General features: G+C 51.4%; 1 protein-coding gene across 3 annotated transcripts in view; it reads left to right on the forward strand.

Moving 5' to 3' along the window:
• Positions 1–25123, forward strand: part of KDM1B (lysine demethylase 1B) — an 821676-nt gene that overhangs the window by 757973 nt on the left and 38580 nt on the right. For all 3 annotated transcript variants that reach the window (XM_085607096.1, XM_085607097.1, XM_085607098.1), the window contains exon 20: positions 13467–13619. In XM_085607096.1, coding sequence (XP_085463222.1) covers positions 13467–13619 — 153 coding nt within the window. The remainder of the gene's footprint in view (positions 1–13466; positions 13620–25123) is intronic.

Genomic DNA, 25123 nt, shown 5'->3' on the forward strand with positions numbered 1-25123 from the left:
CTGCCTCTCAACATAACCAGAGAGCTGAGAGAGCCAGGCGCGCCCCCTCTAGCAAATCCCTATAAAGTAACATGACCACTTTTGTGCGACCCGTAATAAAGACGAGATGATGCAGGAGGATGTGTTCCGGAGGCTTCGCAACACCGGCACCAAACCACTCCCGTATTTTGCATGTCAAGGCGCCATGGAGGTGAAAATGGCCCACCGGGATATCTTAAGATTCCCAGGGTCCGAAAAAGGACACAATTCTCCGCGCAAATAGATAACCCAGGACATCAATCCCTGCCGCCGGCCGCTCACGGAGACCTGGCCTCCTTCCCGGGTAACCTCACTGCCAAATCACCAAAAGACGAAGCTCACAGGAGTATGGGTTTGGTGTACAAGTCCGCCATAAGGCAGGAGCCCAAACATACCGTGCGGCCCTAATCAAGATATTCAAGGTCCATACTCTGGAAGCAGGAGTAGGCTTCAGAGGGAAGACCAGCAGGCAATCCTTGGAAGGAGAGCCACACTAAACAGCTCATACACCATCCCATAAAAAGGCCTGCCAACATGCCATCCTCTGGAGCTGTGTTGCTAGGTAATACAATTCCAAGTCAGGTGCAGCGTGACCTCCCTCGGCTGCAAGCAGCCGCAACTTCCGGAGGACTACATGACGATGCGAGGTGCCCCAATAAAGCGAAAGAAGCAAGCCATCAATCTACTGAAAGAATTGTTGGGACAATTCCAACGGAGTGGTGCAAACAAGTAGAGAAGTTGCATCAATATAATCATTTTTGCAGCAATATAATCATTTTGGAAACTGCCACTGACCGACAGAGACCATGCAGTCCAGAATGCAAGGGAACAACGCATCCCAGTCAACACATGCCCAAACTTCAGTTCATACAAAAGGTCCGAGGAGCGGTAAACAGTCACTCCCAGGTACCAAACCGTATCGAACTCCCCTCTCAACGTCGGATCCGTGGGGATGGGAGCACGGGCAGGGGCATCCCCCTCTGAAGGGATAAACACATGACTTGGCCCAATTGACGTTGTGTCCCGAGTGAGCCCCAAAGTCCGATAGAGCCGCTATGACCGATAGGAGGTCGACGTCTCTCCTCTTAAGATACAACAACACATTGTCGGCATATAGAGAGAGGAAAGTACAGTTAGAAGCAATGTGCAGGCCCTGATATTGAAGTTCCAGGCAAACCATCCTGGCAAAGGGCTCCATAACCAATGCAAATAACAGAGGTGGTAGGGGGCAACCCTGTTGAGTACCCCTCTCCACCGCAAAGGCCTTCAAGATCAAAGTACCGTTATGGATCCTAGCAAGAGAGCCACAATAAAGAAGCCTTGTCCATTGACAAAATTCTCACCCAATGCCTTGCCAAACATCTTAGCATACAGGAAGCCCCAGCGGAGCGAGTCAAAATCCTACTGAATGTTGACCGAGATGACCAGAGTCTCCGGTGGGAGGTACTCTTGACGGTCTAAGCCTAGAAACAATTGCCGGATATTAGGTATAGTGCTACGTAAGGAAATTAAATCTGTTTGACCCGGTTGGACTAAATAGCACATATGAGGGAGTAACCGAGTTGCCTTGATTATACGTAACTGTTTGTAATCTGTATTACGCATAGAGAGAGGGCAGTAAGAATCAAGAAAAAGGGGGTCCTTATCTTTTTTTAGGGAGTGATACAATGGCTACTTCCCACAGCGAGGGCAGGAGCTGACCACGCTGCTGAGAGTAATTGAACAGCAGCACCAGTCTAGGAACAAGGTCTAACTTGTAAGCCATGTAAAATTTTATTGGAAACCCATTATGACCAGACATGTTACCCATCACCATCTCTTTATTTGCTCCTTGTGTTTCCTGCTCGGTAATACCCACACCCAGTTGATCTGCCACCGCCTACTAAAGGGACACTGGAGAAGCATCCGCAGTATAGCGCAGCATTCCCACCTCATCACTCGCCACAGGAGTACAGTTCCCGATAATGTTGCAAAAAAACCGCACTGATTTCCTCCTGCGTGAAGGCATCCTACCTTGAAGGACCACGTAACTGAAGTATAGAATGACCGCCTCCAGCATCTCGCAACAGCCAAGACAGCATCCTGGTCTGCATGTGCCCTAGCCTTATTTGCCTTATAATGAAAGCGGCAAAGGTGTTCCACAAGCTCAAGCTCCCACTCCTTCAGCAGACATCCCCTACCATCTAGGGTCTCTTCCAGCCCATCCGGAAGACCGACTAGCACTGCCTCCTGCCGTCGAATATTGGAAAGGAGCGAAGTACGAACTCACACTTTACTAGAAATAAAATAACCTCAAATCACCACCTTCATAGCCTACTATTCCACCCCCTCCGATGAGGCTGAACCAGCATTATCAGTCCAGTACCAAGAAATGTGCTCCCCAATAAATCCTGGAAGGCCTAATCATCTAAAAGAGGCGGATCGAAATGCCAGGCAGGTACACTAGGCTTGGAGGTGGACAATTGAGACATGCTCAGCATGTGAGCTTGGTCAGAATATGTTTTCACCAAATATTACAATCCCATCACTCTGCTATAAAGCCCCCTACATATATAAAGCCTGTCAAAGCAAACCTCAAGAGCATGTAGTCCAGAGCAGTAGGAGTACGCACGAGCTCCCTGATGACGAACCAGCCAACAGTCCAATAAATCCCACTGTCCAGAACACAAACGTGCCACCGTTGCCAGCCTGCCCGCAGGCGCACCCCCAAAAGGGCGGATGTGAGCGATCCGTACTTAAATCCTCAACACAGTCCCCCGCCCCCCAAACACCCTCCACTAGGGGATCATAAGAGAAAGCAGTGGAGCCAAGCTGGTAAGGAACGTTGACTGATCCATATTTGTCATAAAAATATTTAAAAGAGCAACATCCCTACCATTCAGACACCCCAATACCAGGACATAACAACCCTCTGAGTCTGTAACCACCATATGCATGCGGACTGGGACCCCAAGTCGAATCCAAAAAAGAGCACCCGCGAAAAGGAAGAATAAGAAGTAGCATGGAGCTGGCCCTGCCAGCATCTCTGAGGAGTGCGACCCTTAGTCTCTGTAAGGTAGGTCTCCTGAAGGAACGCATAATGGGCCCCATGTTGTTTCAGGTAGGATAACACATTATAGTGCTCAATGGGAGAAGAGACCCCCGCACATTCCATGTAAGAAACTTAATTTGCGTAGCCATGACTCACAAACCAGGAAGAAAAAGATCCACCCAGAGGATCCACTGGGAAAAGAAACTCACATACCCAACCGGGCCCCACTGCATGTACCAGAGCTCCACAGCCTCCTACATACCACTGTCAGCAAACAAACAAATACACAATAAAATAAAAACCAAGCAGTTCCCCCAAAATGTACGTTATCTTTCGATTGGACCGACAGGCGAGTAGAGAAGGTCAAGGAATACAGCAGGCCCATGTCGCATAGCTTTTTCTTGACCACCATGAAAAATGCCCTCTACATTTAAACCTGAAGGGTGAAGTCCGAGTTCAGCAACACTTTGGCATTGCCCACAACAAATGGGTTTGTGTGCATAGGCCTGCTAAAGGAGATGATCCTGGTCCCTAAAATGCAGAAAGCAGGCCACCACAGGACACAGTGGTGTCCCGGGGCGAGGCTCCGGCGTCAGCACCCGGTGCACACATTCTAAGGCATAAAAGTTGGAGAGATCTTCGGGGGCCACAACCTCCTGGAGCCAGGTGTCAAGGAAAGGCAGCAGAGAATACCCCTCAGCATTTCCAGGTAGCCCTACAATGCACAAGTTATTATGCCTAGCCCGACCTTCCTGGTCATCCAAGCGATCCACCAATCGCCTATTCTGTGCCTTAGATCAGGAATACGATGATCCGCTAACTGATCTGCTAGAGCCAGGATTTCTATCTCGTTTTCCAGAGCAGTAACCCATTCCAAAACCTTCAGTGACTACTCAAGGATCAGACCCAACTCAACTGAAAGGGAGTTGGTTTACCTAAGCATTAACCAGAAGCTTCAATGGTGACCAGAAGCTTATCAAATTTGTCGTTCATATACGCCATATCTTCACCGCCATGGCCCTGCCTGATCGCTTGCAGGGGGCATTCTTGGCTGCATAATCCTTAGAGTATTGGGTCGCCCCATGCTGGCACCAAGAGAGGGCACAGAATCCCAGGAAGCACAAAAAGCTGAGACTCAGGAAGAATCTCCAGAAGAGTACAGAATCAGTCAAGCAAGGCGGTTGCTCCACAAGACAACACACCACTCACCCCAAGGGTAAGCAACAGCGGCAGGCAAGTAATTACTGCAGACACTTGCAAGGTCCCCCTCAATAGACTCCCCAGCATGCGGTGGCCCCACGTCAAAAGCACATCATAGGGCCTAGTCTTACCCAGTTTAACTCACCGCCAATAGGGAGCTGCAAAGCACTGGAGTATCGAGACTCAAGGGGCAGTGGGGTGATGAGGCCAACTAATCCACAGGCCTCCACTAGCAGAAATAACATGAGGTGCACAAGTCCACAAAAGCACCTAGTCTTGGTAAAAAGCAGCACTGAAAATGGTCTCCGGAAGACAGGAGGGGCCGCAAATCTGTACCTGGGTATATAATTGTATAACGGGCCACAGGTGGCTCCGAGGTCTGCTGGCCCCCATGGGTATGCACAGAAGAGGGGCGCCTCCCGTCTGCAGAAATTCACAACTGCGGACAAGCACAGCGAACCCTCAGTGATCAGCGGAGGGATGCCATTTTAATGAATGCGAAGCCCGGAAGTTAACAACTGCCCCACAGCCAAGCTCCACACCCCCTGAAACACCTAAGTCGAGCCTCTGAGGTCCCTCAAACAGCGTAGCCCCCACAAATCTGTGTGGAAGCAGGGCAGGGAGGCAGCGGCTGCTGTGCAAAGCTGGGGAGATCACGGGTGGCCGGTGCTCCAATTCTCGCTTTCCTCTGGGCATGGCAGCTGGCTCCACCCCCCCGGAATCTCTTGTGGTTATGATGGCTTTGTTTCTTTGAAGGTGGTCTGCAGGGATGAGGATAAATGTGTACAGAGTAGAAGATAAAATGTACGGGATAAGACAGCAGCAACATGGAGGGTGAAGAGACTCTTGAAGAGAGAGTTCAAAGGGTGAGGGAAAGGCTGCATAGTGAATGAGGAGAAGCTTCACAGAGAATATGGGAATGAATAGCACAGGATGAGTGTGAGACATTGTAGAGGGTAGGGGAGATGGAAAGCAGAGGATGGTGATAGTTGGAGTAGAAAAGTGTTAAGTAGGTTTAGAATACAGGATGAGAGGAGAAATTGAGTGTAAAGTATTATTCGTAAATTATTACTAAAGTAAAATTGGAGCTGGAGTGTAAAGTTTAAGGAGAGATACTGTGGATATTTAGGTTTAAATCTTTTTATTAATGTTTTCAACAGAGGGAGGAATGGCAATAAGCAATTACACTTTCCCCCGCCCCAACGGGAGCGGGACAAACTGGGCTCGCTTCCATCGTAACTAGACGCTCGGAGTGGCGAAAAGGCGCCCGCCAGGCCCATCAACCGCCACCCTAATGACCCTCTGCCCCTAACCTGAACCCCCCAAAAAAAAACCTCCCCTCGACCCTCCCACCCCCCCCCCCTTCCCCGTGAAAAATGAAGCAGAAGAAAGAGGAAAGAAGAGAAAAGAAAGAAAGGGAGAACCGAGCCCGGGGTCAAAGGGACCTGGGGGCCGAGCGCAAAAGGCCGCCCCTGGGCAATAGCCCAATCATGGTGTCTGCGCAGCGTCCCTCTCCTCCGGGGCCGTGCTAAGCCGTAGGAGGCACAGGTATCGGGGACAAGTCAGCTCCCTGAAGTCTTGGGTCAGGAGGGACCGGAACGGCTGCCACAATTCCGAAAAGGAGGCACTCTTACCAGCCAGCGTTAAGGAGATACGCTCCATCCCTAGGATGTGCCAAAGGCGGTGCAGCCACTCCAAGTGTGTAGGTATGCGGGGCGTGTTCCAGCAGGCTAGTAGGCATTGCGTGGCCGCCCCCAGTGCCAAAGCTATCTGTTTCCCCCTACGGGACTTCAAGGGGTAGGTAATGGCATTGGGGACCCCCAGAATGATGTATGCAGGTAGTCTGGGCAGCTCCGTGTTAAAGTATCTATCCACCTCATCCAGGATTTGTCGCCAGTACGGGGCCATCAGGGGGCAGTCCCAAAGAATGTGCGTCAAGGTGCCCAATTGACCGCACCCCCTCCAGCACTCCGCGGTGCGCGAGCTGTCCATACGGTGCAAGCGTTCTGGTGTATAATACCAATAGTTCACCAATTTAGTGAACGTTTCAGTAAGCCCTGTATGTGTAGCCGTGTGCCGAGCCCTATAGCAGCAACCCTCCCATTCCTTTGCGAGCAGGTCCCTCTCCCAGCGCGCTCTACCCGCGTGGTACGAGTGAATGTGCGAAGAAAGGAGCATCTTATAGAGGTCCGAGGTCAACTTTTTGTCCGACGGCCGTGTGATAAGCCAGCGTTCAAATGTCGTGAGCCGGCGTTGCGCCGCGCTTTTTTCCCGCGGCTGCGTGGCCCAGTGTTTAATCTGCAGGTAACCGATCAGATCCTTGGCCGGAATTCCATAGTCGGTGACCAGCCGGGCCAGGGGGACGAGCCTGCCCGCCTCGTACAAGACCCCCAGAGCCCTGCAGCCGGTGTAACGCCAACCCGGGAAAGAGGACTCCGGCTGCCCCGGCGGGAAATCGGAGTTCCCGAACAGGGGGGTCAGCGGCGAGGGAAAGGTCGTCAGTTCCTGCCGCTCCCCGGTCTGGTCCCAGATCCGCACCACCGCCTGGGTCACTCACGAGGCGTAGAGGTTGGGGGGCCGCTGTTCCCGGCGTAGAAACGGGATTGCGGCCAGGGATGTCCCCGCCACCGCCCTGTCCTGGAACAGCCAGTGTTTGTCGGACTCGGGCCTTACCCATTCCGACAGGTAGCGGAGCTGGGCGGCCTGGAAGTAAAGCACGAGATCGGGGACGCCGACACCACCATGCTCCGGCGGGAGAGAACTGATCTGGCGCTTGAGGCGAGGTTTCCTACCCTGCCATATGAACTGAGCTAAATCGGATTGGACCTTTTTGATCCAGCCCTTCGGTGGCTATATGGGGAGCGTGTGGAACACGTACAATATCTTAGGCAGTATCGTCATTTTGATGGCCGCCACCCGCCCAAAACATGAGAGCGGAAAACGTCGCCAGCGAAGGAGATCCGTTTTGACGGTGGCGCGGAGACGATCATAGTTCAGGGTCCGGATGCTCGGAATCGTGGGGGCCAGCTGCACCCCGAGATAAGGGACTGGTCCCAATGACCAGGGGACCGGATACGTCGCCCGTAAGTCTGCCACCGCTCCCGGCGTGAGAGAGAGGGATAGCACCACTGATTTAGCAACGTTGACCTTGAAGCCGGATACCTCCCCGAACGCGGCAAGTTCCTCCAGGATCGCTCCCAGGGACGTCAACGGCTCTCGGAAGGTTAAGAGGACATCGTCGGCATAAAGGCAGTTCGTATGGACGTCCCCCCCAAACCGAATACCAGAGATCCGGCCGTTGTGTCGTATGTGCTGAGCCAGGGGCTCCATGTACATTGCAAAGAGCAGCGGGGAGAGGGGACAGCCCTGCCTAGTGCCACGGGAAATCCGAAATGGCTCCGAGGTGTGGCCATTAACACGGACCGAGGCGTGTGGGTCTCGGTAGCAGTTGAGTATGCGCGCCCGCATCCTGTCCCGTAGTCCAAACCGCTGCAGAACCGCTTCGAGATAGGGCCAATGCACCCGGTCGAACGCCTTCTCGGCATCCACCGCCAGGAGGGCATAATCGGCCGGGAAGCGGGAGGCTTTCTCAATAAGATGCAGGACCCGTTTCGTGTGGTGGCTCGTTTGGCGGCCCGGAATAAAGCCCGCCTGATCCGGATCAATGAGATCCGGCAAGTGCGGCGCGAGACGGGCCGCCAAAATCCCCGTGTACAGGTTAAGGTCCACGTTTAGAAGGGAGATCGGTCAGTAAGAACCGCACTTTGTGCCATCCTTACCAGGTTTGGGGATCACCACTATTGCAGCGTCCAACAGTGAGGAGGGCAAATCGCCGAACGCGTCGAACGAATTGAAGAGTCGTGTAAGAATGGGGGTGACCAAAGGGCAGAATTGCTTATAGAACGTAGCCGTAAAGCCATCCGGGCCTGGGGACTTGCCTACCTTGAGTCACGAGATGGCTGAGATCACCTCCTCCGGGCGGATCGGCGATTCCAGCATCTCTGCTTGGGGCACTGAGAGGCCTGCTATACGCGCGTGGTCCAGGTACGCATCAAGCCCGCTATCGTCGAGTGGCTGCGCGTCGTACAGCCGGGCGTAGAAGTCACGAAACGTCGCGGCAATCTCCCCGTCGTCCGTGTGCAGGACCCCACAAGAGTCCTCTATCGCCTTGACCCCCTCCCTCAACTGGCGTTCCCGCAGGCAACGGGCCAGTAGGCTACCACATTTATCCCCACCCACGTAGTAGCTGTGTCGGAGGCGCAATGCCGCATACTCCGCCCTGTCGCGATCCAGCGCCTCCAACTGCGCCCTCTGTGCCTTCAGCAGCCGCCAAACCCTCGGGGCCCCCGTGCGGCTATGCATACGCTCTAGGTCCCTGACCTTCTGCGATATCTCCGCGCGCTTCGCCTGTCGTTCTCTGTTCCCGACCGCGGCGAAGACAATAATGGCTCCGCGGACCACCGCCTTCAGAGCAAGCCAGCGCGTGTGCACGGCCGTATCACCGTTATCATTGAAGCGAAGATACTCCTCAATGACTCCTTGTAGCTTTTTAACCACCACGGGGCGAAGCAGGAGTGTGTCCCGCAGGCGCCACTGGCGGCGTCTCCCGCCCACGGGCGGGAGCCGCAGCGTCGTGACCACCGCTGCGTGATCCGATAGAGACGCCGCCAGTATCTCCACCCCAGCGGTCTCCTGACAGAGTGCTCGGGTGGCCAGGAAGTAGTCCAGACGCGCATAAGTGCCGTGCGCGCATGAGGTATGTGTGTATTCCCGGGCTGAGGGATTGTACACCCGCCAGAGATCCACCATATCTAACTCTTGTAGCGCCATGTGACCCTTCTGTGATAGAGCGCCCACCTGCCCCGTGCGCTGTGCCGAACGGTCCAGCACGTTATCGAAGACTAAATTCAGGTCTCCCCCAAGCAGCAACCTCCGGTTTCGGGAAGCCGACAGCTCCGTCAGCGCCGCCTGGAGGAAATGTTCCGGTCTGTCATTAGGTGCATAAATCGAGCCTACCGTGAATGTGTAGTCCCCCATGTGGAATTGGTATACAAGCAACCTGCCCCTGAGCTCCGCCACCTTGTGCATCGCAACCCCCCTGAACCTTGGCGCGAGAAGGATCGCCACCCCCGCCCGCTTAGTGGAGTCACAAGAAAATAACTGTATGGGGAAGGACCGGGACTGCAGCCGGTGCGTGTCTTTCAGAAGAAGGTGTGTTTCCTGGAGCAGGCACAGCTCAGCCCCTGACTGCGCAAGAAGGGAGAGAATAGATCTACGTTTGATAGGATTGTTCAAGCCCCGGACATTAAGCGTAAGAACCTTAAGCGTTGGTGAAGGCATACCCACCCGTCAGAGAGCGCCCGCTAAAGACGTGCAACCCCGTGATGACCGAGATGCACCCCAAGCCCCCCAACCACCCCCCTACGAGCCTGGTACAGGAAAGAGAAGAGAAAGGAAGAAAAGAAAGAGAAAAGAATGAAAGCCCAACTGGCCCCACGCACCCTCCCTCCCCCACCCCAACCGAGTGAAACGAACCAATAGTCCATCTTCCAAGGAAGATCAGAGAGTCCAAAGTCAGTGGGGGCAACGTGGCTCACCAAGGCATCCCCTCCCCCCCGCCCGCTCGGCCGTGCACCCGCCAGCGCCGCCCCAGCGAGCCTAGAGGCAAGGCAAACAACAAAAAAGGAAAAACAATGGAGACACTTCCCGCAGGCAACCCCCCTCAAGGGGCCTCGTCCTTCGGGGCCAGCACCCCCGCCACCGAGGATATGGCGTCCTGACGACCCTGAGCGATCTCCTCGGGGGGCGGCCTCCGCCGTCTGGCACCTCTGCGCCTTTGCTTTAGTTGGGTCCATCCCGGGCCCGGACCGCCGACTCTCTGGGAGCTCTGCGCAGGACCCTCCTCGTCGTCATTCGGGCAGTCAATGTCCAGCAACTTGCACGCCTCCGTCAGGGAACGCAACTGATACAACCGGTCATTATGCCGGAAGATGAGACGAAATGGATGTCCCCAAGAGTATTTAATGTCCCGTTGACGGAGGGCATCCGTGACAGGGCGGAAGGTCCTGCGTTTCTGGAGAGTCAGGGCTGCAAGATCCTGATAGAGCACCGGGAGAGTACCTTGAAAGGCGATGGGGTGTTGTGATCTCGCCCTCCTGAGGATCTCCTCCTTAGTGCCATAGTCCTGAAGACAGACCAGAATGTCGGCCGGCAGGGCGTTGTTCGGGCGCGGGGGGCCCACCCGGTGGGCACGGTCCAGGGTGAGCTCCGTCCCAGCCGGCCTCCCCAGAATCTGGTTGAAGAGCTCTCGCGTAAAGGCAAAAATGTCCCCCGCTTCTGCGTTGTGTTTCACCCCCCGGATGCGGATATTATGCCGCCTCGACCTGTTCTCCAAGTCCTCCAGGTGGGATTGGATGTCCACCTGCTGGTCGTGGAGCCGTAGAAGGTCCTGATGCACCAGGGAGAGCTCCGTGTCCTGAGCGTCCACCCTGTCCTCCACCGCTTGTACTCTCTCTCCCATACCATCCAGGTCCCTCCGCACCTCCCTTAGCTCCGCCGAGAGTTCTTGCTTCATGCTCTTAAGTTCCTCCCGCTGTTCCGCGAACAGCGACAATAGGAAGGCCCTGGTGACTGGCTCCGATCCTTCGTCCCCGGCCCCCGTCGACCGCAGCGCTTCTGTCGTGGCCGCCTGGGCCACGGGCCCCGCCGCCGCCGCTCCTCCCTGGGTCTTGGCAAACAGCTCCTGTTGCGACTTGCTCTGTGCCTTGTCCTTGCCTTTACCCCGCTGGGTCGCCATGGTACAACGGGGCGCACCACCGGCCCGACTCTCCAAGCAGGGCACCGGGGATCGGGCCACAGACCGGCCAGCCAAGCCCCCGGGGCCTAATCTCCGCGGCGGCCCACCCGCCAAAGGCCCAGACCACCACCGGCGGGGGTGCAACCGGCCGCCGCCCGCTCCGGGGAGGCCCGGCGATCACGGACCGCCCCCTCGTCCCCAGCGGCACTCGGGCCGTAAGCCACCTCTCTTCTGGGTGCCCGCCGATCGCCCCGGCTCTGCCGCTCCCACAGGGCGACTCCCCGCCACCAGTTCTCTCACCTCTGGGCCTTGATGCTCCAGTGCGCGTAGGTGGCGGCCAACCAGGCAAATCCCCGACTCCGGGCGGCCAGCATATGCGGCCGGGGCAGTGCGGCTCGTCTCCAGGCCGCGGCCGGCCGTCGGCCACCCCCGCCGCCGAGGGGGCCCCACTGGTCGAAGGGGCTCCCGCGGGGCCCGACAGGCCCGCCCCCGTCACCGGCGTCCCCGGTGTTGCTCCGGCGCGGGTGCGCAACCCCCGTCCTCTGTCCCCGGCCTCGATGAGGGCGCTTGGTCTCCTTCTGCTCCCTCGGGCGCTCCGTGCCCTCCCACGCCTGTCCGGGCCGGCGCCTCACCCCGCCTCGATAGGCCGCTGGCCTCCTCGCACAGTCGCCACTCCTGGCTCCTCCAACTCTGCGCCTCGATCGTCGGCCCCTTACCGTGGCGTCCGCAGGGGCGTAGTTCCGCCTCCACCCTGCTTCGTGTGGCCAGCCGGGTGCCCTCGCACCTCCAGGGCCGCCGCCGGGGCCGCTGAGCCTCGCCGGGCCGCAGTCACGCGAGACCGGGGCTGCACTGCGCGTCCCTAGGCCGCGGCCGGCCGTAAGCTTCCCACGCCGTTGAGGAGACCCCACTGCTCAAAGGGGCCCCCTCGGTGTCTCCACAGGTTCGCCTCCGTCACTGGCGTCGCCGGCGGTGCTGTGTGCCGAAGACGGGGGAAGTTATCGGTCCCGTTTCGGCGCTGATCCCAGGCGGGCGAGGGAGAGACAGAAAGGCACGTCTCACCTCGCCGCCATCTTGGCCACGCCCCCCTACTGTGGATATTTAAACATTAAAATGTCCTAGTCTCTCTATTCAAAATCTTTGTTTTGACTTAGCAGCCCACATTTATGAAGTTTCTCTGATCTCCCTCAGTATCTTCAGTGAGCTTGCACCTCCTCAAACAGCAGTAGCCATTTATGTTCCTTGAAGGATTGACAGACTTTCCCGAAGCCCTCTGATCATAACACATTTAGAGCATGTAGAGCACTTTTTTCCCAAACAAATGTTCAACACCTTCAACAAAGACCTATAATGAAAAGTTATCTTTTTTATTTAGTTGCCTTGTTCAACATAGTCAAAACAATATTCATTTCTGATGACCCACAATATGTAACTTGCACCATCTAATTTATGGTTAGAAGATTAATAACACATTTACAGAATGTTTAGTTATTCATTCAGGCTTGTTCCTTGGAAGAATCTCCTGACTACCATACTGACAAATAAACAAGTCGTTAAAAAGTGTACAAGTATGCCTGTATAACATATATACATGTCTTATGCATACTATGCAGATGTCAAGGGAAGTGCCATCCCAGTTTTTGCACCAGGTCTCTACAAAGTTTGAAGTGTGTTGCAGAGGACTGCCAACATCTCCTTGTGTTTGTTTTGTTTGCCCTAAGTTGGCAGTATATACCCAGATGTGGGTTCCTTGCTCACTTTGCTCCTGGATTCAAGCTAGCTTGGCTGATGGGGGATGTTACCCCGAAACAGGTCCTAGGATGCTTGATTCCGGTCCAGGGAAAACCTGGCTTGGCAGTTCGGGTTGGACTGTTCCCATGAGGAACAGGGTCAAGACTTATTTGCATATGGCTGGGTCTGAACTGTGGTGGCAGAGTGAGCTAAAGAACAATGATGGATTAGACCCAAATCTGTGTTTGCAGAGGACTGTACTGACAACCTGGCAGTCAAGAGGTTAATAGGGTCTGATTATAAAGGGTTTAGCATAGAAGAACGGGACCAATTATTCACTTCCAATGTTGATGCTGAACAGTACTTTTTGTCTCTACACCTATAAATATCAGATGTTTTCCTTCGCTTGGCCTTAGTGTCTAGTGCATTTTACTCCAGCTGGTTGTTTGTAACCATTATTGGCACAGCCAGTTTCAAAGTTTCTCATCCCGTATTGAAGGAGCACTATAAGTGGATCTGCATTTGCCATTCATATTTTTATATATTTAATTTAAAATCGGATTTCAGAATCTGAATATATTGAACCTTCCCAGGTTTCTAACCCCTACATCCATGGCAAAAAATATTGAAGAGAATACAAGTAGCCCTTTTTGTGGCAACAGTATAGCATAATATATTTATTTGCTCATGCAGGAAGTTCCAGACCCAACCAAGTATTTTGTCACCCGTTGGAGCAAAGATCCCTGGGCACAGATGGCATACAGTTTTGTTAAGACTGGTGGAAGTGGAGAAGCATATGATATTCTCGCTGAGGATGTGCATGGGAAAATATTTTTCGCTGGTGAGGTATGTCAGCTACATTTTTTATTGTATTTGATTATTTTATGTTTAATGCAGATAAAAACATTACTTACCTTCAGTAACAATATTTCTGGTGGAGACTCTGCCTGCTGATTCCGCACCTATTGAATACTTCTCCAGGTGTCAGACTAGTCTGGAAAAACTTCTCTATAGCTCTTCCCTGATGTTGGGGCTACCAGGCTCTTTTCAAGGCCAGAAGTGATGTTTCTGTGATGTCGCCAGTCCCATAAAGTGCTCTCACCATCGTGCCAACATCAGTTTCTCATCCATTTTTTCCATACCGCCGAAGCAGCAGGATGAGAATGACATCCAATCAGTTGTAGGGCACAACAGAAAAACTTTTTGGAACCTTATTCTGTGTTTTCGGAATCATCCTTCAAAAACTTCAAGGCGAGAGAGATGGGTGAGGATTCTGCAGGAAGAGTATCCACCAGAAATATTGTTACTGAAGGTAAGTAACTTTTTCTTCTGATTGATACTTGCAGAAAAGTAGGATCTGCTTTCATGGTTGCCCCCACTTTTTGCCTGGTGTCAATGTGTTTTTTAGTGTAGTTTGCTGGGATCCTTCTAATCAGGACCCCAGCTTCTGTGCTCTCTCTCCCAAAATGGCTTTGGTAGGTACTTTGGTATCCCCACAATTGGTTACTGGTGTACCCTTATAAGTGCCTAGTATACGGTACTAAGGTACTTAGGGATTAGGTACACCAGGGGTCTCCCATTGGCTGCAGCATGTATTGTGCCACCCATGGGAGTCCGCTCAAACTCTGACTACAGGCCTGCCATTGCAGCCTGTGTGAAATGGTGATTGCACCTTTCACGACAGATATAAGTTTCCTTATATCTGTGGTAACTACACTTAAAACCTATGTCACCCCTATGGCAGGCCCTTCAGTCCTGAGGAAAGGGTGCATCGTTATAAGTGTGAGGGTACCCCTGCATGAGCAGGGCACTTGTACAAACCCCGTAGTCAATTCTCCAGGCTTTGTAAGTGTGGTCAGCCTTTTTAAGACATATAGTGGACATCAGTCATTACAAGATGTCTAACTATATAAGGGCTGTACCGAACCTGGTCATGTTAGGTATCAAACATGTTTGAATCATACCCCAACACCGATTCCAGTGTTGGAGGAGAGTTTCCATGTACTTGGGAGTTCCTTAGAGAAGCCCTATGTACTCCTGGTTACAGCTTTTTAGAGTCTGCTAGCAAGCTAGTTCTGCTGCCGACCACAGACACTGTTCTGCTCTCCTGCTACTGAGCTGAGCTCGGGCAGGGGAAGGTAGAACAACAGGTTATCCAGTATTGGGGTATATTTCATAACTTCACATGCTTGAATCATTCCTGTCGTCGAGATGGGAGCCTCACAGTAAAATAATCAACCGGTGTTCAACAAATTTCATAGGCTGTAATGGCCCTAAGCCATCTTATTACTAGCCTATCTATGTCCTTTTTAAAAAAGGACCTAATGTTGGAACACAGCCCATCAGCTGTCAGCACCCTCTAGAACACTCCCAGCAGAGGCTGATTCCCTCAGATTTTCACTGCACGTCATATGGAAGGGAGTCTCCCTGTATGCTACTCAGTTTTTTTTCCCCCCTCAACTTCTGCAATTTCTTCAATCTGGACATCATGTCTGACAAGAGGGGTCTTTTCCGCCCATGTAAAAACTTTGTTAAGAAAAGAGTCCATGTGAATGATCCACATAAAGAGTGCATGTATTGCCTCCACCCAAAGCATGAGGTGAGAATTGCCTCACCTTTTCATTTAAAACCCTCAAGGATAGAGAGGGAAAGTTGTGGCTGTGGCTTCAAACCACTAAGCACCAGACAATTTCATCTAATGAGGAGAGTGAGAAATCCTCCACATCTCATAAGAGGGCCAGATCTAAGGACAATTCCTCAGGAGAAGGTAGGAAACATCATAAACCTTCCCAGGACTCCAGGTGCTCTAAAAAGGAAAAAGGAGCTAAGCACTCCTCAGAGCCGACATTGTCTGGGCCATCTAGAAAAGGACGAAGTTTGCCCAAGAGTCTCCTCTTAAGATCGTGTGGGGCAAAAATCTCATAAGAAACCATCGTCGATGACATTTCCCCACTCGTCGACGACAATGAGTATAACATCGTCAGTGCAGTCGGCAACTGTGTCTCGCTCTCCAAAAGCCCATCGACATCGAAGGCTCCATAGTCGTCGAAGACTGTCAACGCTCTCCCATGGGCGAAGGTTCTGTCGGCTAAGATCCTGTCGATGACTGATTCTTCGGCGAGTATCCTCTCAACGACGACCACATCATTAACACGTCCACTGACAACGATACTGTTAACGATTGCACCGTCGACGACAACACTGTTGACGGAGGAATTTGCCTTGCTGGTTACATCTGCACCGTTGACGCCGCTGTCGACGAGGGTTACTCAGGTTACTAGGGTAACCAAGACTTTTTTACGTCCAACCTTGCCCAAACACTGTAAAGTTTCACCTTTAAACCCATTGCATCTCCTGCAGGGCTATGTTGATGATGATGGTCTTTATGGTATGGCACACAGTCCATCAGATTCGCATGTAAAGTGTCAGGACGACGTGGATGAGGAGGATGAAGACTACCACAATCAGTCGCAATATTATCAGCATGGCTATATGGCTCCACGTCATCACTACTACTTACATAGTTTTCAGCCACAGCCACGTTCCAGAGAGATGCCCATCTGCCTCCGTTTCATACACAGGATCTGCAGGCTATGTTGGCAGATTATCGGCAGCATTTTCCACCACAAAAAGATCAACCTGACAGACCAGTACCTCAGACAGATCCACCAGGTACATCAGTTGTATAGCCTCCAACTACACCTGTAATTGTTCCTCACCCCTTACCAATGTACTCTGGAATAGCGGATACGTCCTCTTCAGATGATAAGAGGGTGAGTTGCTGAATCTAACCTCCGTACCAGTTTCTTGGGAGGATTGTCATACCAACTCTCTCCCCTCCTCCGCACCTGCCATCAGAATCTCCTCCTGAGGATATTGGAGGGTTTCACAATTTATTGGCAAGAGCAGCCAACAGGTTTTATTTGCCTATGACGGTCAAGCAGACTGAATGTTTCCTATACAATTTTAAAGAGGGCATCAGGAAATCGGTACGCTCCATATGTATTATTGATTATATATGGCAGGAAGGCATCAAAATCATGAACACACCAGCGACCATACCGCCGGTGCTCCCTCTAATTGAAAAACAGTATATGGCGCTAGAGGATTCTCCATCTTGCCTCATTGGACACCCCAAGCCGGACTCGGTCATCTCCCAAGCAGCACAAAGAAGATCCAAGAACCCTGCTACCCCAAACACTACTCCATCTGATAGGGAAGGGGAGTGGTGCAGAATGGACATTCTTGCAAAGCCCTTCTCTTCTATGGCTGCGGTCACGATCAGCGCAGCAAATGCATTGCCCATCATCGGACGCCATGACCACAAGATGTGGTCAGATATGGCAGGGTTAGTGGACCTTATTCCAGAGGACAGGAGAGCGTGCAGCTTCGGAAACCATTGCCTGCGCCCTTGATGTAGCCAACATGGGCTTTAGACAACTGGCGGGGGCTGCCGTGCTCAGAAGACAGGGATGGTTGAAGGCTACCACGTTTAGATTGGAGGTTCAGACAAAAGTCTTTGACACAGCTTTTGATGGGGATTCCCTCTTCAGGAAGCATACCGATGCGGCACTATTAGTGATCAAGACGGATACAGATACTGCAAAATCGTTGGACACGTTGCAATATAGAAAATCGCCATTCAGAAGGGCTAGAGGACGAGTCTTTACCTCTTACAAAGGTTACCAGAGAGCCCAATAGGATCATCCTTATCAACCACAATACCGGCAGAGTTACAACCCTCCATCCAACAGTCAGTTTTCTAAAGCTGGTTTCTCCCACTAGGGGGGACCACAAAAGAATGCCTTCACAAGATCATGACTCTAATAGGAAGCAATGATCATGTCCGGGTACCAGCTACCCTCCCAGCCTGTGGGTGCGAAGCTTTCCAACTACATGCACCAGTGGCACCTGATAACAACTGATATCTGGGTGTTGGACCTTGTCACCTTTGGTCATACTCTAGAATTCACTCGGTGCCTACTGAATACTCCACCCAAAGGACCCCCCTTTTCTTCTCATACCACACAAAGAAGCTTTGGTCATGCTTGCCAAAGGAGCAATAGAAGAAGTCCCAATGTCTCAATGGGGAATGCATTTCTATTCTCGTTTTTTCTTAATAAAAAAGAAATCAAGAGAATGGGGACCAATATTGGACCTCAGGAACCTCAACAAGTTTCTCAGGAAACAAATGTTCAGGATGGTAACACTCTCCGAGATTCTACGTCGTCTCAAAGGAGGAGACTTCATGAACTCGATCGACATGGAGGACGCATGTTTTCATATCCCTATCTATCCAAAGCATTGGAAATTCTTAAGATTTACGATAGCTGGTACCCACTACAAAAACAAAGTACTTCCGTTTGGCCTCAAATCAGCGCCAAGGATCTTCGCCAAGTGCTTGGCACCTGTAGCAGCAGCCTTGCGATTTCAAAGTCTCCAGGTATTTGCATACATGGACAACTGGCTGAGCAAGGCACCAACAGTACAAAAGGCTAGTCAAGCTACAAACACCTGCCTTCAGTTGTTCTGGACTCTAGGACTCATGGTGAACAAAGAACAATCTTCATTCGTTCCCCATCAAGCCATTACTATCTGGGAGCGACCATAGATTCCATCCATTGCAAAGTATTCCAATCACACGAAAGGCAAGTACGATTGCAAAGGCTGGCGAAGAGCATATCAAGAAAAGAGTCTGTTTCAGTATGAACATACAAATCGCTCCTCGGAATCTGTTCTTCAACAATAGATCTAGTGTCACTGGCCAGACTGAGGATGAGGCCTTTTCAGATCTCTTAAACGGGCTTGACTTTCCTCCAGACTATCCCAGACATCATACTGACAACGGACGCCTCGATGGACGGCTGGGGAGGCCATCTGCAAGAGTTACAGATACAGGGCAAATAGTCCTTTGTGCAGAAACATCAGCACATGAACAGGCTAAAGCCCAAAGCCATTTTACTATCTCTCCAGGCTTTCTTGCCAAGGATAGCAGGTTCCTCAGTGCTGGTTTGGACAGACAATACGACCAGCATGTACTACGTCAACAAGCAAGGGGGATCCAAATCCATCACGCTATCACAGAAAGCACAGTAGCTATGGGATTGGACGACGCAACACGGATCTCGCTCAGAGCCAAACATGTCCGAGGTCTACACTGGTGGATACGTTAACCAGAACACAGTCCAGTTGCCACGAATATGAGCTGTTTCAGCTCAACAAGGTGTTTCAGAAATGGGGAAAATAAGCTTTAGACCACTTCACAGCGAGAGAGAACGCCAAATGCCAGTACTATGCCAGCAGGTTCCCTCTGCCAGGGTTGAGGGGGGAATGCCCTTTTCATGCGATTGTCTGGGATATATGTTTACGCTTTTCCCCTCCATCCCATTGATTCGCAGGATACTGGCCAAGATGAAGACGGAAGGCTGTAGTTTGATCATAATAGTGCCACGATGGCCCAGGCAGCACTCGTTCCCAGAGCTTCTCTTGCTGTTGGAATCGAGGCCCATATGCCTACAACTATCTCCATCTCTTCTGATCAGGGACAAGACCCAAGTACGTCACCCAGAGTCTCTTCATTTGCACGCATGGCTCCTGAATTCCTAGAGTTCAAGGATTTTATTATCTCACAGGAGTGCAGAGATTTTATCGCAAAATCCAGGGATGACATCACTAACAAGACTTACCGCCTTAAATGCAAGCGGTTCTGCTTCTCATGCCAACAAAACAACTTGCACCTGCTTTAAGCGCCTCCGGAACAGATTTTGCCATATCTCCTCTCTTTGGAGAAGTCAGATCTCACTTTCTCTTCGGTAAAGGTTCACCTTGCTGCGATTTCTCGTTACTGGCGACCCCCTCTGGTTTCCACTCTCTGTGCTTCTAGTAAAGCAATTCATATGGGGTGTCTTTTGCGCCTTTCCTCTGGCTTGTGCATCGCTTCCGGTGAAGCTTTTTTAACCAATTCACAAAGCAGACTTAAAGTTTCTCACCCGGCAGGTAGCCCTCCTACTGGCTCTCACTTCTGTGAGGAGAGTTAGCGAAATTCAAGCTTTTACAGTCAAGGAACCATTTATTCATTTAGCTGATAACTATGTGACTCTGCGAACGAACCTGAATTTTATTCCAAAAGTTCCAACGCAAATTACCTCAACGAAGTAGTAATACTTCAGTCTTTTTTACAAATCCATCTAGTCCAGCAGAGCAAGCGTTGCACATGCTGGATGTTAAAAGATGTTTATAATTCTATCTGCATAAGACTAAAGACAGAGGAAAGACTGATCAGCTACTGGTGGCTTACGGACAATGCAGAGAAGGAACAGCAGTAACTAAGGCGACTGTCGCCAGATGGGTCTCTTCAGCGATACAATTCTGCCAGGACAAGGCTAACACTCCCTTAACACGAAGAACTAAAGCACACTCCACCAGGACAGTTTCCATATCGGGAGCTCTGTTTGCTGGAGTGACTCTTGGAAAATTTGCCCTGCTGCGATATGGAAAAGTGCCCACATTTTTACACTGCACTACTGTTCTGCAATCTACGCAGCATGAAGATACAGCTGTAGGTCAAGCGGTACTGCGTCATCTCTTCAATTAAGGTGGGCCTCTTTTCTGGTAAAAGAGGAATTTTATAATTTATTAAATTTGCATAGCTTTGCTTACTATCTTTTGCTAGCGTTAATTTTTTGATAACTAGAATTAAAGAGTAACCTATTGTTCTCATGTCTGTTTTGCGAAACATTTCATTGGATACATCCTGATCATGGTAGAATGTAAAGGCTTCATTTTTTTAGTTGTAGGCATGTTTTAAAACTGTCTAGGATTGGAAGGGTAGGTGCGTACATACAAATGTCTCTATTATATTGGAATGACTTGTTGAATTTATGAATTGTTTCTCTCCCTTCTTCCACTACAGACAGTACACTTTTTGTGTACTGCTTGCTATTCTGATTTAAGCATGTGAATCTATGAAAGATACCACAATACTGGATAAGAAAATAAGTTACTCACCTGAAACTGCGGTTATCCATTATTGGTATCTTTCATAGATTCACATGCAGCCCACCCTCTTCCCCGTGGAGGTTTCTCTCTTTAGTTAATGGAATTCTTACTTCCCACTCATGCTTAGAAAATCTGAGGGAATCTGCCTCTGCTGGGAGTGTTCTAGAGGGTGCTGACAGCTATTTGGCTGTGTTCCAACAATAGGTCCTTTTTTAAAAAGGACAGAGATAGGCTAGTAATAAGATGTCTTAGGGCCATTATAGCCAATAAGATTTGTTAAACACTGCTTGATTATTTTACTGTGGGACTCCCATCTCGACAACAGGGAATGATTCAAGCTTGTGAATCTATGAAATATACCAATACTGGATAACTGCAGTTCCAGGTAAGTAGCTTATTTTCTTTCCTGTCACAGAGAGGTGTAACCACCTCCTGGGCAGGACTTAGTGTATTGGGCTGGGGTGGGGGTACTTTCCTGCACACCAGACTGCATCAAAGGGCACATTTGGTGCCCTCCTTGCATACACCGGTTTGAGCCAGCTCATACACCCTCTGTCTGGCTCCTCCTCTGGGAGGGGTCCCCAAGTCGTTCTGACCCTCTCCTTGGGTATTTAAGGGCTCCCCCATAGGTGGGCCTCAGATTCGTTGTGTAACAAAACTCACCTCTGAAAGCAAGACACTCTTCGACAGTCTGGACACTTGGACTCCTCTGGCTCTTCGCCTGGAACCAAGACTGCATCAGCGAAGACTTCTGATGCTCCTGGTCTCACTACTCTGCAAGTATTTAGCCTCATCTGTGTCTGTGCTTGACTCAGGTTCTCCAGAAGACCTGTGGGCATCAAGGACATCCGAAGAATTGTCCCTTGAAGTGAAGGAGTCACTCCCTTGCATCTGTAGGCACTGCAGTGAAGCTGCTCCTGTTTTACTATGGACTTTCCAAGGCCCAGCAACACAGGTGGTGATTCTGCAGCTTCCTAGAAGCCTATCTTCTCAGCAATTTTGAGGACAGTATCCCTCGTCGGGCCGCTGAGGCCAAACGGCTGTGCATTGCATCAACTTGCTGTTACCAGGGTTTTTTCGCTCTGCACTACAGAGAGCTTCGGGCTGCAAGAAGCTCCAGCCTCCAGCACCTCATCTTCCGATGATCAGCGTCCTCACTGCATCCTTTGCATCGTGGGCCTTCATCTTTGGGGAGCTGCCTAAGGTCCTATTGCGAATCCTGTACCTTCGACCTTTGGGTCCTCCTGACAGTCTTCTCTTGCTTCAGTGGGCTCTCCTGCTTGCCTTGGGCCTGCTCTGACTCTTCTGCACTTGGTGAGTCTCTTGGACCTAGCTGGTCCCAATGTCGGCATCTTTTCGCTCTCCACGCCAGTTGCGGCTACCAAGGCTTGTTGGTCCTCCCGCCTGGCACCGACCACCTAGATACCGACATCCAATGTGGGACATCTCGTGCACGACTCCTGGTCTTCTTCAGCATTGCCTGGTCCTCACAGCTGCAGTGACAAGATCACTGTCGTCTCTCTGAACCTCCTGGCATTGGTGGGCATTGTGCTTCCGTGCCTCCTAGTCACCTCCCAGTAGCATTGAATGTTAACTGTGCTCGCAGATTCTTCACTCCAAGAATCCACCTTTGGATTCCACCGGACTCCTTTACAGTCTTCTCCAGAGGCATCTTCTTCAAATTCTCCCATTGTCCTCTACGGCAGGTTCCGATGTCACTTCACCCCTTATGCACCTGGTGCAGATAACCTGGTTCCTGGGGCATTCACGGGTGGGGTGGCTCTCCAACCTTCTGTCTTCCAAAGGGTTTCTTCGGGGTCCTCCGGGAAGGGTCCTTTTTCTTTAAAACTGCAATCTCGACTTCTCTATTGACTTCCATTGGGCACGTGGCTGTGTTTCCACTCTGCACACAGTCTCCGTTGGGTTCCTGGGTGCTTACCTTGGGTGGTTCCTTGTTTCCCCAGCTCCACTGAGTCGTCTGGTCCAAGTTCCGTTCTTCTTTGCAGTTCCAATTCCACTTTCTTAATGTATGGTTTGGTCTCCTCTTGGAGACTAGTGTATATTTGTGCTACCTACCTGATTATTTTGAAGTATTCTTGTGTGTATTGTTGATATTTCAGGGTAGGAGATATACCAATGTTTCTGATGGATACATCTGCCAATGGATTCCTCACCTTGTGAATATCCCCTGCGCCAGCATTCCACTGAACTTTTTTTTCCCAGCTCTCTACGCCGACGTGGACGTCATAATACCTCGACTGCGCTTGCGACTCCGTATGACGTCACCAGAGCCACGTCGGCGTGATGACGTCAGTTCCCTTTTTTCCGCGCCGTCGACGCGTAACGGTTTTCCAGCACTCTCCTGCTACTTTGTAGTCTTGTAGTGGGTTACTGTTTCTGGATAAGCTATTTCTTCGACAAGAAAGTCAGGTTTTAAACCTTGTAGGGAATGTGGGGGCCACATGTCTATGACTGACCCCCACGAGGATTGTTTGTGGTGTCTTTCTTCAGATCATGATGTGGAGGACTGCTCCAGCTGTAGAAAGATGAACCCTAAGTCCCTGAAGGAGAGGGAGGCGAAACTCTTCATGGCCAAGGCGAAGAAGGAAAGAAGAGGTAGGAAAAAGAAGAAATCGAGGCCGGAGTCGTCGACTTCACACTCTTCGAAGTCGAAGAAACATCATAAGAAGAGGAAACATAGCTCTCGGCACCGATCATCGAGGAGTAAGGCTTCGAGGTTGCCGTCACCTCAGCGTCGAAGCAAGGATGTTGTATCTCCATCTTGAATGTCTCCAGAGAAGTCACCTTCGCCGAAGCGGACTCCGGCGCGGTCTCCGGCGCAGTCACCGGCGCAGTCACCGGCGCCAGTGGAGTCTCCAGCTTCTGACGCCAAACCGGATCAGGAGGAAGAGCTTTCTCCAGTGCCAGCTGAACCTGCAGCGCCAGTTGAGGACACTTCGGCTCCGGTTCCTGGTACTCCTCGACCGGATCCAGGGTCAAACCCATACCCGCAGTTCCCGACTCCGGGTGCGGATTCAACGCATTTCCTCAATGCGATGTATGGGATTTTTCAAAGGGCTGCCTTCCCATCCGGCGCACCATCTGGTCCCATGGGTCCTATGGCATACACTTTGGGTGTGCCACAGCATTATGCTCAGGCTCCTTTTATGCCCTTCTTGCTGATGGCTCCTTCGTGGAAGTTCCTGGTGCCGTCTGGTGATACATCTCGGCTTCGTCTGGATCGTTTGCCTTCTTCGGAGCCTCCCTCGACGCCGTTGCCGACTCCTTCTGCTCCACGCCCGGCGCCGCCTACTCCTCCGGCGCCGCCGACTCCGCGTACGGCACCGCCGACGCCGGGTCCTCGGATCCGTTCTCGAAGAGAGGCCCAGAGGGTTTTGGAAGGGGAGCATAATAGGGAGGAAGTAGAAGAAGGTGAGGTTGATGGATCCTCTTATGACTTTGAAGGCATTCAGGATGCTAGTGGTCTTGATACTACACCGGAGTGGGAGCATTCTTCTGCTCGGTCTTCACCACTACAAGAATTGGCCCCTTATCGTTCGGTCATCAAAAAGGCTGCAGAGTTGCTGGACTTACAGTTACCCTCTGCTGAATATAAACCGAACCTTTTGACTGAAGTTCTGCATTTTCCTTTGTCAATTGTAGAGCCCTTGTTACCTTTTAATGAGGCTATATTAGAGCCAGTGATGGATGTTTGGCGCAAGCCTCTTTCTTCGCCTGCAGTATCCAGACAAGTGGCAAGGAGATACAGGGTGGCTCCGGGGGATCCAAGCTTTCTTTCTTCTCACCCTTCTCCAGAGAGCCTTGTGGTGCAAGCTTCATGCTCGAATCAATCGTCAGGCGCCTTCCCTCAAACACCTGCGGATAGGGATTCTAAGAGGACTGATCAAACTGCCAAAAAGGTCTTTTTGTGTGGAAGCATGGCTTTTAAATCGACCAATGCCACTTGTTTATTGGGGCGCTATGTTCATGCACTGATGGACTCTATGAAGTTATTAGCCCCTAAGCTGCCAGAAGAAGAGAAAACCTCTTTTATGGAGGTTGTCACGGACACTCGAGCTGCTGCAAGGCAGGTTATTCAGTCGGGCCTAGACACGGCTGATTCTGTGGCTAGAATTATGGGGTCTTCGATCGCCACTAGGAGGCAAGCTTGGCTTCGTTCTTCCAGCTTTTCTGCGGATGTTAAGGCCACGTTAATTGACTTGCCTTTAGATGGAGAGAAACTGTTTGGGGAGAAGGCTGATTCCGCCTTGCAAAGGTTTAAAGATAGCAGGGTTACTGCGAAGTCTTTGGGTTTACAGACTCCTGCAAAGGGATTTGGATTCAGGAAATTT

Source organism: Triturus cristatus, chromosome 5_2 (genome assembly GCF_964204655.1).
Source record: "Triturus cristatus chromosome 5_2, aTriCri1.1, whole genome shotgun sequence".
NCBI lineage: Eukaryota > Metazoa > Chordata > Amphibia > Caudata > Salamandridae > Triturus > Triturus cristatus.